Consider the following 18,685-nt stretch of genomic DNA (forward strand, 5'->3'; position numbering starts at 1 on the left):
CACAATACTGCAAAAACACTACATTTTTACTTACATAATTGCGTACATATTGAAGCTATTTATACCGTAGTTATACCATTATGTAGCTATTGTTATGGAGTTTAATAATATAGCCACCTCTTGACTGTACAACCACTTCGTGTGACTACAGCGGCCCGCAAATCATCGGCCGTAGCCTCTGATTCTGATGAATCAACCCCTTCATCCTCAACTTCCACAACTTTCCCATTATTGGCTGGTTCTTGACGGTTATTAGAGGGTATAGGCTCCCCTGCAGCTAGTGCTTCTGATACTTTTATAAAACGGCGATTCAGATTTGGCAGTGACTTGTGCTTTTTACCCCTTTTCAAGCGGTCTAGTTCCTCCTGTAATGCCGTAGCCTTAGTGCGTTCGGCTACCAACTCTGCCTCTAAGGCTTCAACCCCCTTGTCAACCTTCTGTAGCCTATAGCGGCTATGTGGGCTTGACTTGTTCGCAAATTTGCGGATTTGACGGCTCGTACGGGGTGTAGAATCACTGTCAAGTCCAGGGGCTTGTGGCGGCGGTGGAGTGCCCCTTTTATCAACATCTACCTGGATTTCTGGATGCCGTAGTGCCTTGGCCCTTGAAATTGGCCAATTTCCAGTAGTTATCCAGCCATATTTAATGACCTTATCGGTTATAGCCTTGCGTGCAGTACTATAACACCGGATAAAGTTGACTTTATCAACTGGCGCCGCATCCGTCATTCTATCCAATTTACTGACTTCTGCCCTATAGGCCGACTTCAATACGTTAAAGGGGCCATTTTCATTTGGCTGTAAGCCATGGGAAGTGTGTGCCGGTAAGTAACAACAGTATACATTATACATAAAGCACGTAGTCATCCACTCATCCTATATAGCCCAGTTAGTACAGTTATACTGCAATAACTAGAAGACTTACAGAGGCGTGGGATCCATGGCCATCTAGTATAATTAGCCTAGCATCAGAGGGGTCTGCTGGCTGCGTCTGAGGCAAGTATACGTCAATAAGCCACTGATGGCCTATATGGTTGTCTGTCCAGCCATTTGGTGACGTTAGATAGCGCCAGTGGGGACAGATCTCTCGGAATTGGTCAATGAACCACTGTTTTTGGAGCTCTTTGCCCTTAAACACTATACCTGGCTCTAGAAGGCGGCCATCGGCTGTAGTGGCTTCAATAGAGGTAGTCCAACTACGGCCCTGTGAGCTCTTAATTATAGCCTTCTGTTGGGCGTCAGAACTCCCCAATACGAGCCCGTCAAGGCCTATAGTATAGTAATTAGCATAAATAATTGCCTAAGAGACTAATAGATAGTTACCAAAGCTAGCCATTATGCCTCCATTATCGACATTCACTGTATTTTCTGGCTTAATCCAGCCGTATTCTCTCTCACGGATATCAAATTACCAATGTACGGCTTTTGGTGTAAATGAGTTGAATCTAGCTGTATCCTGCTTTCTACCCATCTTGGTACGAATTTCTGGATGTCTAGAGACAAGTTGAGCCAATTCTTCCGTAATTCGTTGGTATCGCCCTGTTGAGCCAGAAGTGTAGAAACGCAAGCGCGTACGTGATTGTGCGTAGGGGCATATCCCAAGGACTCTTGTCTGATAATCCAGTTGACTATACGGCTTTCTTGGGCTATATAAACCCGCTTGCTGGTCGGTATAGGGTTGTCTGGCCACCCTTTGCCTTTGATTCTGTCGGAAAGGGTCTGCTGTGGCACTCCATGCTTCTGGGCGGATTTGTACTGCGACAGGCCATTATCGGTAACATCTAGAATAGCCTCAGCTATCTGGTCCTCTGTCCAGCTACGGCGCGGCATTTTGGTGTACTGAAGCGTAGTACTTATAGAATAATAGTCAAAGGGGCATCGTGGCCTCAAAAGTAGTAGAATCAGAATTTTACGGCTGCCGGAACTCCGTAGTACCGATGTGGAGTATCGTGTAACCTTTCTAAAAATGCTAAATTGAAAACTCTATTCAATTCGCTATTTATTCGTGCAATCGGCTTGTAAATAGCTTCGATTTCTATTAAGATCCGTATAATTGAAGTTGAAGTAATTATAGTGTAGGTGCTGCTAATTTGGTTACCGGTGGGGTGGTGTTGCCGGTGGGGTGGTGGGGGATGGTAGCCCGTAATGATGCGTAGTCGGATAACGTAATCCACGGTCCAATTGCACACTTTGGCAGACCTTATACGACAATGTATAAGTTAATTCAACCACAACGCCTATCATCAATTGAGACTACTCAGAATCGTTATCTTCAGACGTCTCTACATCATTTCCACAAGTGCGCGCATTATGTCCGGGCTCGCCGCAGATTCTACAGCGCCGTACACGCGCAATTCGCCGCCTCGTACGACCACCAATTTGACGAAATTCGTCATGTAACTGCCCATCAACCTCTTGTTGAGACTGTAGGTCCTGTCCAGCTTGTATACGAAGTGACCCTCCACTCTGTAGCTGTTTTTTCTTCGCACGGCGACGTCGACTTAAGGTCTCATTTGCCTTTCGAAGTCATTCGACCTCGCCTTCTAAAAGTGCAAGCCGATGCATAACCTTCGTTGTACCTCGCGCAATCTGATCTATTCCAGCAAAAATTTACCTTGGTGAGCTATTTTGATGTCGTACAATCCTATTTTTCACATAATCTGTTTGTGATTGGGCTTCGGTTGGGTTGTTCGGAGTCTTTGATTCCCAAGGGACGGGGAGACCAGCCGAGCTACCCGGAGGTGTTGGCGTATGTAATTTCACATCGAGCTGTGATATGACATAATCTGCATCGTACGAAACTATTCCTACCCCACGGAAACCTCCTTGGATATTTTAAACCGTGAAAGTTGCGTTGTACGCGTTTAAAAACGCCGGTAAAAAGTCTTCTTTCGAGATATGACTTATATGTGCTCGCATGAGATCTTCGATTTCTTTTCCGTACGCTCTTTTTCACCCGCGAAAACAACCAACATCAAGAGGCTGGAGCTTATGCGATGAATGAGGAGGCATAAAAAGCGTGACGATATTGTTAGCTTTGCAATATACCTCGAAATCGGTCGAGTGATGGCTTTCGTGACCGTCGAGGATCAATAGGCGATGAGTACCTTTCGTACGAGACTTGGTGTGATGATCGAAGTGTTTTATCCAATCTTCGCCTCTCTCGTTCGTAGTCGAGCCATTTTTATTAACTGCGATAACCCAATCAGGCGGTAATGGGCTGTTTTCGTACCATGACGAGAGGTGGGTTTTGCCGGCGAAAATGATGTACGGAGGGAGGGCATAACCGGACGACCCAACGCCTTGAATAACTGTAACCCATTCCCGATTTCCTTGTTGGGCTGCTCTAGGCCTTCCGCGCCGATCAGAAGTCGTCACGACCATTTCGGACGAGATTTGGCCCATCACAAAACCGGTCTCGTCGAAGTTGTAGATGTGAAGGTCAACCCTCGCAAACTCACTACGACCAGGTGACTTACAGCTGGAACACCTGCCATGGCAGTGCCAGATGGGAAGCCAATCATAACCCCTGCAGGAGCCCCGCCAAGCGTGGACGACTTAGTCGCGCTCCCTCAAACCTAAGTTTGTGATCTTCTTTCCTTCGCTCCTTAGAGTAGAATCTTCGTCGATAGCACCTAATCGAGGTCTCTACCAATGCGATGCAACCCAGGTCGTGACAGCGTAGACAGAATTCTGCTCTGGTGGCACCATCCATAGACTCCAGTCCGAAAGTACATATATAAACCAATATATTCAGCTTGAATGGTTGACACTACGAGTGATGTCGCATCTTTTACCTTTATTGCTTCTATAGATACAAGTACGACTGGGAAGAACCAGTCAAATTAATGCTTCCAGCGTGCTTGCCCCATGTTTGGCGTTTAATAGGAGGATTTATTCACATATTGCATTTACCGAGTAGCGCTGAAGTCCTGTAAAACTAGCATAGACAGGATTCTGCTCCCACGGGATGTTGATAATAGGTGGCTGACGGAATGCGACCAAGAATGCACGGACCATAGTGACGAATATATATAAACGCCTCGCCTTGACCAGGGTCGGTTGCCTATATCACTAAGCTAACATAAGAAGAACCAGGTATAGAGCAGTTATCCTACGAGATATAGCGTGAAGGAGAGGGGAAAGCTGCGGTCGCAGCTTCCACCATTCAACGGCGATCTCAGGCGGCGTTGCTCTGCGATTTCCTGTGCTTGGTCACCTAGTGAGGTTACCTGGACAGACAATGGGCTAGAAGTTATGTCGGGGGCATCCTATAATGTACAGCCTCTGATAATCAGCTGCAACCGGCTAGCCTGGAATGAGCCCATAGTAACAGGCGAGGATAAGAGGTACACCTACGCAAGAACCGTGTCGATTTCCGCTGAAGTTAATATTGAGCCGCAGCGCCAGTTCGTAACAATCTTCGGGGTCAGGGCGCACAGCTAAGAACGCTGCGGTGAGCCTAGTTCCAGTCCCCATCCTATCTACTGGACGAGCCTTTCACTTCACGCGTTCAGCGTTTCACACCACTAACCTATGTCCTTTAGACCGAAATCATCATTCCATAAGATGGGGAACTGCCGTTGCCCAGAGCCTCAATATGCCACACCCGCGAGGCTGAGATACGGAAGGATAATTGGTCTTGGGTTGGGCAGCCTCGTGGATGCGTCGCAATGGATTTTTCCGCCTGCCACAATTCCCAGAAGCATTACGAAATGTTGACGACATGTCAAATATCCGTCGATCTCAAGGGAAGTGGCCACTCGATACTTTACTAACCGCAACATCGGTCAAGTTCCACGCCACAGATCAGAGGGACAAGGTATACGAACTTTTGGGCATCGCTGCGGAGACTCATGATCCTCTGAACAAACCCACGCCACTGCAACCTGACTATCACCTAAGCATAGAGCAAGTATATCTACGCACTGCATGACATTTGTTACAGACAAATCAATCACTTGCCATTCTCATTCGTACGAGATGTTCGTCGCTGTATACAAGTCAGTCACACCATACATACGACTTGACACATCTGCCTACATGGGTGCGACTGGAGGGACTTCAATTTATCTGACCGCGATATCATGAAGAGCCTATCTTGGTTAACCTATTCGCAAACATTGGAGCCAGTCACCCTAGGCTTTCCAAAACACTGTACAGCTTCAGCTGGGTGTCCGATGGCAATATGACCATCGGCTGACGAGAATGTACTCCGACTTGCCGGCATCAAATTCGACATGATCTCGCACAGTTTTCCGTTCAACAACCCCAGTCAGTCTAATAGAGATTTTATTGAGGGCTTTGCGTCTGTATCTTTGCATGTCCTCGAATGCGTGGTCCCCCTGCTTGGGAAAAGGGGCGTAATGATATGGGCTACGGAATATATTCGGACCACCACTGCGGAGCAGTATCATTCAAGTGGGCACAGTTGTGAGCAGCTACTCAAGGACGAAGCTGCATTTATTCTTGAGCTCCTGTCAAAATGTGATCCTTTACGCTCGACTTTCATTCTTGAAAGTGGTGAGCCGAATGCCATGAGTATATTGGAGGACCTTTCTACTGGGGGAAGCGCCATGAGCTATGCGGCTGCAGGCAGACCGGCTTACGAGGCTAATACTAGATATATCGGTTTCGCTCTTACATACTGTCGAGCCCGCCGCCTACGCCAACTCGTAGCGCATAGGGCCGTACGCTCTATCGGACTCCAGACACAAGAACTGTGCGATTCCATATCTAATTCAACTTCTCCTGTTACCGAGGTATGATACGTTGGTCCAGCACGCCGTCCTTCTATAGGTGTGGGAGGTAGTCGACCCCCTTCGCTAAGGATGGCCGGTCGAGCAGCTCTTCGGCAGCCCGGTACCCGGCCTTGAATGCGTCATCACCAAGGATGCGGGCTATAAGATAATTCAGGAGGCAGAACGTCTGACATGGTATAAAAGTGAAGCTAAGCTCAACCCTATAACGTACATAACGCGGTCAGGTAACAGAAAGCCGTGGCAAAATAGCAGGACAGGTAAAGGCCAAGGCATACTTGCCATGTTAAGTGCGATACATATTCTTCCTACGCTTATTATGAATAATCAGGATCATAGCGACGAGTTTAGTACACGACCCATCATCAGGGTCTCGGCCCAGCGCGACTCGAGCTTACGTGTGAGGTAAGCCTAACACTACGCCGGGTCTAAAGCCGCCGGTACCAACCATGAGCACGAAAGAAAAAAGGGGGTTCGCGTCGTAGGGTCGAGGGGATATCTAGCGATCGTATCCACAGCCTGCCAAGAAATAGCATGATACCTTCAAGCGTTACCTCTTGCTTGAGGAACAGCTGTTTAGTCGTAAGTTTAAATCATACGGCCATAGGTCCTGCTATCCACTACAAGGTATAGTTAGACGCCGAATTAATCCACACCTACCAGCGTACTAGGCGGGCTCGATGTACGGTAGATATTTCTGCGCAAAAGAAAGGGTCTATTGTCGGCGATTCTCAGGATTCTCTTTTCTCTTTCGTCATAGCACATTGTTCGGCCTCGACGACCAAGCAATTCCAAATCTCTGTTAGGATAATAGCAGAAGTAACGGCCCGCTTCCATTCGTGCTCGTCCGGCCCTAGGCACGCCTCCCACCTGCCTAAGTTCGTCACATAGTACTGCAGAAAGACTGCCACGTGTTTTCGCGGTTTCATCATCACCGCGGCACAGGCGGAGTCACAGGCCGTCTATGTCTATTCGTTACATCGTGCAGACGTTAGTCAAGAACCTGCAATGTGCGAGGTAAGCAATGGTTCGGTGCGTGAATCCGTTACGCCAAATCGATTCCAAATGCGCATAACGCGCTCCCTTTCAGTCTTATTCGAGACCGAAACCTCTCGCATATCACAAAAAGGCAACGAAGCGAATCCTTCGAGATCCTCAAGGGCATCAGCCGAGGACCTTACTTGGGCAAGCGGCCTCTTCCCGGCATATCATTCTTTTTAACGCTAGTGGAAGAACGATTGGAAGACGAAAAGAGTGGCTAGATGGAGTTTAAAGAAGAAAAGGAAAAATAGAGAGAGGAAAACGAAAGAGAACGAGAGAGAAAGAATGAGAGGAAAACGAGAGAGGGTGGCGGCCATTTTGCCGAGATCGAGAAGCATTCTATGCTTTAGGCCGATAGGGACCTAAGTCGCTCTATGACCAATCGAGCCATAGTTAAAGAAAGGATGCTACAGGGCTGAAACGGTCTTGTTTTCAGAATACAGAAAACGTCAAATGGCCGATGTGGAAGCGTTTCTGTCGAGAGAAACGGAGAGGAGGTTTGGTGAATTGAAGCGGCCGCGGCGCCAGCCTTAATCAGTCAGCCGGTTCACGCGGGGGAAGCGTTCCTGGAGATTCCACGCCCTAGTAAACCATTGGGGGTTTTCAAAGTCATTTCCTGGTGGATGGCGCAATTTTCGAGGGTCATACAACTCAATGACTTCGTGGCCGAGCTGAGCATCGATATCGTCATAGCCAGGGCCACAGGTTACATCGTCCAGATACGCTATAGACCATAGAGGCCTTATACCAGGCGTACATTGAGTTTATAGCTTCCGCTAGCACTGCTGAGCCCGATTTATCGATGCAAGTGGTATCAACCCAGAGACACCTGCCCAGCCGTGAGATAAAATGGCGTAAGCTGATGGGTCGACGATATATTCCTTCAACTCGTAGGTTTCAGTGGATAAGTTGCCTGGTGGGAAACGTGGGGTGTGGAAGTAGATACCACGATCCCAGCCACAGTTTCTAAAAATACAGGTCAAATTGGGGATGGAGGATCTCGCAAAACTTGGGATTTCATGATAAGCGACATCTGAGTGGGGGATGCACAAATATATCTCAAGTATCCCATTGGTCGGTCACATCTGGCCGCAAGTCCAACGACAGGAAACTGGGCTGGTAGAATCTTCCGTGTAACGTAGAACATGCATAGTATGCGGGCTGTACCACGTTCGTTTCAGTGGGCACCCTTGGGCCTCCAATCAGCAGCGTGTCGAATGCTGTTAACCACTGACATGCGGTGCTCATGGCTGGGTCGTTGATGCTCCTTGGCGTTGGTGAGAAGTTCCTGGATGGAGGGCTACCTTCTAGATAACGTCTCGTTGTTGTGCATTGTTCAAATTGTTCTCCTGAACAGTTCTCAACGACTATAATTTCATATAACCTTTGCTGTGAAAGTGTAGGAAGTTGTGGCCTCAGGTGTGGAGGGCTACAAGGCAGGCAGGCACCGTTGTAGTATTTAGGGACCCCTCAGGGCGAAGTTGGGATGGGTCCCTCAGGCACCTTCATAGTACCAATACAGCCCATGGTACGTGGATTCCGATAGAAAGCATATAATAAAACGTTATTGGTGGTTGTGAAAACTGCTTCCAATGTTCCAGCGGACAACCCCGCATAATGACTGCATTGCAAATACCCCACCATCCGCCAAGTTTCACCAACTTCAGACTTTCGTATCCAAACCAATCTTTCTTGCGCTCCTCACATCTTCTACTTACGCCTGGACCAAAGCACCGGGAGCCTAACCCTTCGCAAATCCCCCTTCCCCGTGAACTACGACCAAACATGTCCCAACCAACCCTAACAGTGACCTACTCCTCCCCGACCAACGCCCCCTTCTCCCACACCACACCCCTCTCAGCAATCGCAACTGCGGACAAAACCACCCACCTCAACTCCCTCCGCGCTGCCATAACCGACCTCCAAACCAGAATCAACACCGAGCTAACGCAGCGCATGGACGAAGACAAGATTGCCGCGGAACAATTGAAGGAGGGGCAAGTGGAGGAGGCGCAGCATAAGGTGAAGAGGGCTAAGAGCGAGAAAGTGGATGAGGATGCTGAGGAGGAAAATTATGGAGAGGAGGTTGTGGAGGAGGACTGAAGGGGTGTACTAGGGATTGGAATTGGGATTGATGTGATGAGGCAACAGACGGATGGCTGATTTGGTCGGGTGGAATATGACGACTCGACACGACGTTACATTGCCTGTACGAGATATCGGCGAGCCACGATACGCGGAAGACGCAGAAGAACAATTAGGCTGTGGACGAAACCTCCGGGGGAGAGTACAGCAGCGCCATACACATACGCGCCGACATCCCGAATACCTTCGCGTTCACTTCTTCGCAGTTTCTCGATACCCACCTCCACAACCCAACGACCAAAAACACCTTCGCAGTACCTGCATAGTTACGATGCAACCGGTGAGACACTCGACGACGACCATATGTACAGTTTGAACGAGCCCCATCGAGTCAGACGGCAGCAACACATGAAGTTTGAGCGCGATTGGACTGGGAACGGGACACTGAGGGATACAGTATCCTGAGAGGTAAAACCGTGAACGATCCGGGGCAGAATGCAGATGCGCGCCGTGGTCTTGGGGGGGGATCTAGAGTTGAGACTAGAGTATGCAGCGATTGCAGTAACGGTCATCCCTTCACGGATGGAATTCAAGGACTAGACTAAGGGTACTACTCCATGATGGGATGCCAACAAATGCGCAATCCAAAAGCGAAGCTAGCTACTTGTATTCATTTTGCGACGCACCGGAATTGCCCAACGTCTGCCCAACTTCCCTCACGTTTTACATCAACAAACACTGAATCATGCATGACCTGCAAACCTCCCTAAGCACACCAACTGGCCATGCATTACTATGTCATGTGTCTGCAGCAACTCCCTTCCCTAGCCGCTACTGTATATACTCCTTCTCATCCACTTTTCCAACTCCTTACGAACTCCTCCCCCAAGCCCCAGCGACTCTCCCTCTCGTCCCCGACACACTCCTCCCCAACCCCGCCCCCTTCCCACTTCGTCCTAAACAAGCATAATGCACCACCCCGTTGTTCGGCAGTACAGCCACGACGCTATTCCCGAGCCTCTTGTGGCAAACGCTGCACACCCGCTCCTCTTCAATGACGACGCGTCGGTTCCTGCCGGCCTGGCCGCCGGGCAGTCCGTCCCCAAGAAGCAAGGACGCCTGTGTGTTGACGAGCATAGTCTTGCGTAGTCCCTCTAAGATACGGGTCTCTGCCAGTTTCGAGTTGGCGGCCCGTATACGGCCGCGAAAGTACGACTCCAGGTTATCAACAGGTAGCGAATCGGGGATGAGGGACAGGGTTGAGGTGGCTGGAAGGCGTGAGCCGTGTTTCGAAAGGAGATCTAGGGCTGGCTCTTGGTTGGGCTCGTAAGGATGCGGCGGGGTCAAGTACAAGGAGAGGAGAGTGTGGTATATCGAAGGTGTGGCCTCCGGGTCATCTTGGTCAGTAGCTTGGCTCAGGGGTTGAGCATAAGACGATGGTGGCCGGGTCCTTTGGTGTAGTGTATTCGGCGAAGATGGCGCAGTGATGGATGTCTCTGATTGCAACTTATGGACGCGGTTGCAGTATCTGAAAATGTTAGTTGCTGACGAAGGGTGCAGAAGGCCGGTTCGGAGAAAATGACTTACTCTTCGGCTTTGGCGTAGTCTTTCATTTTGAACACGTATATCGCCAGCGCTTGGTTGTGTTGCTCCATGTTGCTAAGCACCACTGCTTGTGCCTCGTAGAATGCAGGATCTGTGTGGTCTTATTAGCCTTCCGCACCTCACATTATGTCATATCCGACATGGGACAGGTTTTTGGACCGGCCCAAAGCAAACATCAACTCCGAGCGAACTTACCTTCCCTGGGAATGAGCTCAAAAGCCCGACCAAGGCTGTACTGCTTGCTCTCCCTCAAGAAGTTGACCAATCGCCCCATCCACTTCATCCAATCATCGGTCCTCTTGTCACCAGCGGCTTGATGGTCGCCATCCTTCTCAGATTCTGTGTCCTTCAATTTCGTAACGAGCAATTCAACCAATCGATTGTGGAAATCTGGCGTTGCGTCTTCGAGTTCATCGATGATGTAGTCCAGGTAACGCATTTCGAGTACACCGTCTACGAGGTCCTCATCAATATGGGCCAAGTATCTAACGACCTGCTCCCGGGGTAGCGTCTCGGCATTCTCGGTATCGGCAATGAAGACCCCCATGCCCATATCCGGATTGCGATGAAGAACCCAGTCGGCGAATTCAAAAATCAGGTCGATCAGGTCTGGCGGAAGGGATTGTAGGTATATGATGGTGCGCTGAGGGCCGCGGAGCTGCTCGGGGATTTCTGATACCGGAATGTCAACGTCTAGATCCGTTGCCTCGTCGTGGTCCTTCCCATTATACACATGGTCGCCGTTGTCTTTCTCCTCGTCCCTCTCATCCGTTTGTGCCAGGATCTTAGGCTTCCACCATTTACGCTTCCTTTTCTTTTCGCCCCCCTCCTCGTCTCTGTCGTCTTCATCCGCAGTACCGAACTTCCTCAAGAGAGTCAGTGCCTCACGATGCAATTTCTTACCGTAGAAGAAATCGACCAGCTCATTAAATCTCCTACTCTCCAAAAGTCTCTCATTGACAACCTTCGGGTCGCAGAAGTTGGGGATTCGGAAGAGGGAACCAGCTAGCTTCGGCTGGCTGAACATGTACGCGCGGAACAGCGTGGTGTCAACCAAGGTAAACGTTGCCCGCAGTTCATCCTCGAGATGCTTATCCGAATCGACCTGACTTGTCAAAAGGGAGGTGAAGGGGTCGTCCGGTGCTGAAGAAGGTTGTGAGGTTGAGGAAGACTGCCGTTTCAGTTGTCCTGTCGCTGGATCTATGACGCGCTGTAAACGAGCACGAGTACCAGCCAGGTACGAGTTCAAGGCGCGGACCGCTGTCATGAGGTCTTTTCCCTCGAGTAATCCGTCTTCAGTCGATGCAGGAGGTTTGGGAGCAATGACACTGGCAGCATCGCAATCATCTTTTTCTTTGTCCGCTTTCTTGGACGAAGAAATGGATGCTGTGTCCGAGTCTGCTTTGCGGGTGTAACCACCAGCCATGGGCCAATACCTGGAGAACCCGCCTGCTTTTTGAGGCGAGGCAGCTTCGACCATATCGCTTTTGGCACTTGAAATTTTCTCCCCGTTGGTCTTGCCCTCTTCCTCGTGCTGTGGCGGTTCCGGCTCCGGCTCCTGTGGTTCTTGCTCGGGCGTCCCTTCCCTGGATTCGGCTTTCTTGCCTTCGTTCGACAGCTCGCCGGCGATCATTGGCGGGTATAACCTGAGTACACGTTCAGGTGGCGCATGCACCTCGTCTTCATTGAACAGGTCCAAGCTATCGAAATATTTCTTGGCCTTGAATAGCTCCTCGGCCTTCAACATCTTGACCTCGCGCATTGTGCCCGTCTTGTCATTCAGCAGTGCATCCTCAAGCATTCCAAGGACGCTGATGGCTTCATCGTACAGCCTTTGCGCGATCAGCTCGGCCACTTGCGTATCGTAGTCGGTGGCATCCATCTTCCACACCACTCTCTCGCTGCTGATGTGAAAGCCTTTCGCAGCGTGGACAAGACTGAGTGTCGGTGGGGCGAAATGCAATTGTGCAGCACCGGCCAGGTTGAGCGTCTGTAGAAGTGATAAAGTCTCGGGATTGCGCACCTCTAGCGACCCCTTGGCCGGCGGCTGAAGAGCCAGTATGTAGGGATAGTTGTATCCAATACCCTCGGGCGCACTCTGCCATGGAATCTGGCGCTTCTCCAACGGCTTGCCCTCGATATCGATGAACAGGGAGTTGATGTCCTTGGCGAGGAGCATCTCACCCTCGGCCAGCTTTACAGCCAACGGTTTCGGCATGTAGCCACCAAGTCCCATATAACCCATGCTTGCAGCACCAAATCTGCTCCCCTGTCCACCTGTTGCCGCTGCGCCCGTTCCGTTGATTTCAGTGATTGAACGAGTCTCGACGTCAACCAGGACGTAGCCCGCATTCATACCGCAAACGATCTTGGTTGCGCTTGCCCACGTCACACACCGCACCGCTTCGGGCAGCATGATCTCGCCCACATCGTCGCCCAGCTCGCTCGCATGCCAGCTCCATAGCAGCAGCCTCCGTTTGACCGCCACGGCCAGCCGGCTGATGATCTCTGGTATGCCTGTGGCTGCGTCCTTGACGATGTTGCTCGTGACGGCGAAACAGCTCGCATTCTTGGTGCGCGATAGTGTCTCGATCGGTTCGTAGGTATGCAAGTCATGTAGCGAGACATGGTATGCGGACAAGGAAACCAGCGTGTTCGCTTCTTTGATTATGGCTAGTTGCTCGATAGCCCGCGTAGAGAACTTTTCGACTTCGCGAAGGAGGTCGCTTGGATTGGTTGACGGTGGGGCCGCCTTGGTGGTTGGGCTGGATGATGCATTTGGCGGGCTTGCAGGAACATCGTTGCCGCGGCCGTTACCGCTACTGCCACCGTTGGGCCGCTTCGAGTCGGGAGAGGCAACGCTGTTGACGCGGTAAATGCGCAGGGAGCCGGTGTTCAGGCCGACGAGGAGGCGGTCGCCATGGGCGAGGATGGTCTCGATTTTGGACTTGTCGCGCTGCTTGAGCTCGATGATCGGCCGAGCTGTGAAGGCAGAGAGCATGGCGCTTGCCAGCTCGGAGAATTCTCCGATCCTCTAGCTGGGTGGAGATATCATTAGACGTGCGGTCGGATTTGCTAAAACATGAGGGTGGACTGCGTCAATGCCCAAGTACTGAAGTCCTATGGTTGTTTGTGCTTTGGTGGTAGTGGCATTCGAGGTTGTTGAGTCGGAATTGGAGGTGTCATTTGACCTACAATTGCAGCGGTCCGGTTTGGAGCTTGGGCGGCAACGCACACCTCCGCGATGATGGCATACCTCGATAGTCTACGATCTGATTGGTCGCTTCCCAACGGCACACTCCCATACTTTGACCCTTGCGCATCGCAGGCTCCAAGCTCGTGTCAATCAGTACGTTAGGCAATTCTAAGCAATTTGTTTCGGCGCTTGCTTCTTCATGGGAAACGCTGCTCTTTCTAGTAGCATGGTATTGTTCGTAAACAAAGTCCATCCCTGTAGCCTACCCTGACCTTTGCATTTAATATAGGCGACTTGCAGCTTTCAGCTGCCTCCAGGCAACTACGAATCTTCCACTGTGATGATGTCGTCTATTTAGGCGTGGATCAGCAAAATAGGCGAGGTATGCTGGCTGTAGTTGAAGTTGAAGACGGATACTGTTGGGGTTAGGGTCCAGCCTCCTTCAACTCACTTCACATATTATCACAAAGTAGCATAGAAAAGCTCCAGACTAGTATACTTTTCATCTCCACACGGGTAAGTTTTCGTTGTATAGCTGAGCATGCCTTGCGAACTCACATACAACTTGCAGGTTTAAGCTGAATCGTCATGCCAACAGCTAGCTCGGGGCGCTTTTGAGTCGTTCGGCATATGACGCCAATGCTTGATATGTATGATATTTCGCTCATCGATTCCTGAACTTGACCATGTGTTCATGCTGTCTACCAGTCATCTTTGCTCTGAATCATTGCAGACATTGATATAGCCCAGTGTCTTGCTTCAACTTTCAGGTACCTTTGCTCTGTAGTTCTCGCAGAGCTAGTGACACGAAATGTAAGAAACCAATGAAAGTGTTCCATCAACCTCACAAAGTTTATTTTTACTGCCCTAAAATGTATTTTGCTAATAGGCACAAGTGTTCGTTCTCTGTTCTCTAAGCATTCTATACAATAATTTCTCTTGCGTTCTCGTGCGTTTGTGTCGTCCGACACGCTTATTCCAACTTGTCGATTTTCCCTCCACACCAGATTTCCGCAACGAAGCAGAAATTCCACATTTGAGATTACCATTGTGCGCATGGCGTCTTTAAATCCATTGCCAATGAAGCCAAAGATGGAGACCCAACTCGCCACATGTTGTGTAGTAAGCCTGCTGGGTCTCATCGTCATCGCGCTTCGACTTCTGGTCCGAAGGCTTACAATGGTTGGCCTGGGCTGGGACGATGGCCTCATATTTGTTGCGTCTTTTCTGGAAAATGGGTTACTTGTCATGCTCGGTTTCTGTAACTAATCTTCTGGCTTGACAGACCAATTATTCTGCCCAAAGATGTACTAGTAGTAACAGCACCACTGCAGTTTCCATTGGGAACCAGGGTGCTATGTGAATAACCAGGCATCAAATTCACCAGCGCTACTATAGTTGAGTCCCTATCTGGTTCTGCCTCCGCATCTTCAGTATCCGTAACATACAACGAGCAACCGTGATGGCCATGGTTTTGGTTGGTGCGTGGTCGTTTGGATCTTACTCTGGGCCTTCCCCATGTCCCCGGCCTTTTCAGCTTACTTGGATCCCACACTTCTAGGCTACTGCGCCAATCGGAAGAACATGTATCACTCCGTGTGGCTCTACAACATCTCTACTGGCGTCCTCACTCTTCTGTTGCCAATGCCAATCGGTTGGGGGCAGAACATGAGTTTCGGGAAAAGGAATGCTGTTACTATTTACATTTCGTCTGGATTATGATTAGTACCATCCCCCACCACCCTTTTGCTAACCCCTACCTTTCGTTCAGGTAAAATTGCCCGTCTCACACAAATCTAGGAATCTAAAACTTTATAACGAGGATTGAAACGGGGTCAGGCGGTCGGTAGGATGTACCCACTACCTAACACACTGGCAAAGCGGCTCCAGTACCAACAGATCCCATCTGTTGGTCTGATCAGACGAAAATCATGGCGATGGACGCTAGAGCGAAGCTCCTACTGTAACGGGGTAAGGCCGGACATCAGGGAAATAGGTTACGGGGCTAGGAGAAAGTTTATTTTCTCTTCTTTAAGAGGCACAGAGGCAGAGTAAGACACGAGTCCCCCATCTTCACACATCATCATCCTCATCTTTATCTATATCTTTACCTTCACCTTTCAGTCAGTTATTTAGTTATTTTAGTTATTCAGCTTATCTTTACGTTCGAGATCCTATTATCACGATACGAGTCTCAGAGGCACATCCAACCAACTCGCGCACCAGACGTGTAAGAGCTTCACTCTTATAACCAGTACCACGATCTTCGTCTGATAAGACCACCAGATGGGATCTGTTGGTACTGGAGCCGTCTGTTCAGTGTGTTAGGTGGTAGGTATATCCTACTGACCGCCTGAACCCGTTTCACTACAAGCCTTGGGCGCGAGTTGGTCGGATGTGCCCTCTTGTATTCAGCGAAGGGGCGATCCTCAGAATAGGACTCTTGACTCCGGGAGTTGAAGCACAGCTGCCAGTGGCGTTGAATTGCTTTAATCAGAGCAAAACACAATTCCTTGTAGTTGTCAAGGCTAAAGTGGAAGAGATGGATGGATTCTTGAAAACTATGCCTGAACGTGTAAGTGAATTATGAACCGAAGCTTTGAATTGGACACCCTACAAAAGAGCACGGTAACTGTTGACTGTGTAAGAAAGGAGGTAATAAAAGAGATGATTAAAGGGAGTGTTGGGAAGAAACTGCAGCCACAAGCCCCCTGAAGAAAGCAAAAGATCCTCCCCGCTCCGTCACCTATTTTCCTGGCGTCCGGCCTTACCCCACTACAGAATGTGTATGATGTCAAGGGTTTCTACATATTTTAGCTTATGTGAAGATATTTTACTAAGCAATTAGTGGTGATACTTAACTAAGTTATGTTAGAACCCGTAGTTTTTGGCCGGCAAGAACCTAGCATTGAAAAACCTAAACCTACTTAAAAGAACAAAACGCCATACTTTACAGGACTTGAACTACAACGAATATACTCAATAAAGAAAACGATATTAGTAATTCTAAGTTAATGCTATAATTATTAACTGTCGAGTCCTTTGATAATATTTATCTAGCTTGGATAAATGTTCCATGGAAGTTGTCACGGCCCTGGAGGTGGCTTACCGGATGATGGATTTGCCGACCCTTTGGGCAGGACCTTTTGACTTTCTCTCCTCACGGTACAACACAGTACGATAGTTGACCCCATACCCAAGCCATGACAGAAGTCTTATAATAAATATGCATTTAGTTTATACTATTACAACTCTTTGGTTACGAGGTTATAGGTTTTTCAAAAAGTAGAACTATAACGTGAATGTACACCGAGCTGGCCATGACACCGAGCTGGCCATGACACCGAGCTGGCCACTTTGATGCGCCAACGCGACCGGCCAACTTAATGTTTGATTTTCTCAACAACCAATTATGGCAAAGTCATACAACGAAGCAGACTTAATGCTAGCCCTTCAAGCTCTCATAAATGACCAAAAACTTAGTCTCCGACAAGCGGCAAAAACGTACCAAGTCCCCCGAAGCACCCTCCAAACGCGTCAAAACGGCGGCTCGCCCTCGTACGGGCCGAGTGCGCTGAGCTTCGAGAGGCAAATAAGATGCTAAGCCGGCGCCGGAGGACTAAAAAATGCAATTACGGGAAGGAGAATCACTTATTTTCCAAGAAGGACAGGACCTACCGGACTCTAGGGAGTTAGCGACGCAGATACAGCAAGAAGAGCGCCGAAATGGTGGTCGCGCAAAGCGTGTTGAAACGCGCCCGAGGCGCTGTGGTATTTGCAACGGGACTGGGCATAATGCGCGAACTTGTAAGATCGCATTGCCATCTTCTGGAGAGGAAGATTCAGAGTAGTTTCAATTGATTTACGGCGTTGTGGTTTTACTATCGTAAAATTTCTATGCGAGGTTATGTAAGGGTGGCCAGCTCGGTGTACATTCACGTTAAATGTAAAAAAAAAAAAAAAAAAAAAAAAAACGTTTGGTAGCTTATAGCGAAGCTTACCGATTTGTGTGAGGTTTGTAAGATTTACCTGAGCGGAAGGGTGTCCTATGATCATTGTACGGAGCCTACGATGAAAAACTACCACTTACAGGAGTTAGGGTCGGTGACGCGGCTATGTTCCGTTCCGGTATAGTCATTGATAGCGTCGAGTACTACGGCGATCTCAATTATATGGGCCGGGTTGCCCAGTGCTGGGTTGTCATTGAGCCGAATCTTGCCGTTATTTGCATCAGCCTACCACTTTTACATCGTCTCTGTTTGAAATTCAGACGCGAATGCACGACGAGACAGCACGGATGTCAATAGATTCGGCTACAGACTCTTGGCAAGAAACCCTCCGAGATCTGGTGTTTGTGTACCACTAAAAACGACACATTCGATCTTGACGCGTTCCCAAGCGAAGCCAGCAATGCTCGTAGGCCCACGCCGGCTTCTTCCTACTAGGCGATGGATCATCGGCCGATAGATGCAAAGAAGGCTTGAAGGCAAGCTCGCAGGCCCCACTCATCCCGAGTACTGTCTCTAAGTCTTTCGTTTTCTGGAAACTCTAGTGGAAGTCGAGTTTGAGTGTACACTTATCAATGGCAGCATTCGACCAAATTGGCCGAATCAACTGACATTAAGCCGTTCCTTACGCTATCCGAAGCCAATGCAAAAGCACGATTTGAAAGGATCGAACCCCTTGTCGGGACGCGAATGCAACTTGCGACGAGTCATGTCCCAGTCTAGCCAGATACCTTATCTTTATGGTCATCTTTATGGGAACCGGCGTCCGATACGGCAAACCGCGTGAGGCTTTTTCTAACTTTCCGTGCCGAGACGGGGTACTAGCTGTCATAACGCGGAGCTGTGGATACACTCCTTATTAGATCCAAGATATGGGGAAATTAGTACGACGTACTTGATAGTATATTTTCGGTCGCATCGGTATGGTACGCGGTGTCTTGGTTCTCTGTTCTCTGCCTCTTTCTCGTCGACCTCTCAGCCTCAATCTCCAAG

At 49.3% G+C, this 18,685-nt stretch overlaps 2 protein-coding genes across 2 annotated transcripts; one reads left to right on the forward strand and one right to left on the reverse strand.

The window, feature by feature from the left end:
- Positions 1-8,584: 8,584 nt before the first annotated feature.
- On the forward strand, positions 8,585-8,902 carry BCR38DRAFT_489448 (uncharacterized protein; the record flags this gene model as incomplete). The annotated part of the gene is made up of 1 exon (XM_040864397.1): positions 8,585-8,902. One exon carries the CDS (start codon positions 8,585-8,587, stop codon positions 8,900-8,902), a length of 318 nt encoding a protein of 105 aa, XP_040711451.1.
- An 852-nt stretch (positions 8,903-9,754) lies between these two features.
- On the reverse strand, positions 9,755-13,490 carry BCR38DRAFT_489449 (uncharacterized protein; the record flags this gene model as incomplete). Its single annotated transcript, XM_040864398.1, has 3 exons — positions 9,755-10,412; positions 10,472-10,580; positions 10,685-13,490. The coding sequence occupies 3 exons, from the start codon at positions 13,488-13,490 to the stop codon at positions 9,755-9,757; spliced, it is 3,573 nt and encodes a 1,190-aa protein (XP_040711452.1).
- Positions 13,491-18,685: the final 5,195 nt, after the last annotated feature.

Source organism: Pseudomassariella vexata (assembly GCF_002105095.1).
Source record: "Pseudomassariella vexata strain CBS 129021 chromosome Unknown BCR38scaffold_16, whole genome shotgun sequence".
NCBI lineage: Eukaryota > Fungi > Ascomycota > Sordariomycetes > Amphisphaeriales > Pseudomassariaceae > Pseudomassariella > Pseudomassariella vexata.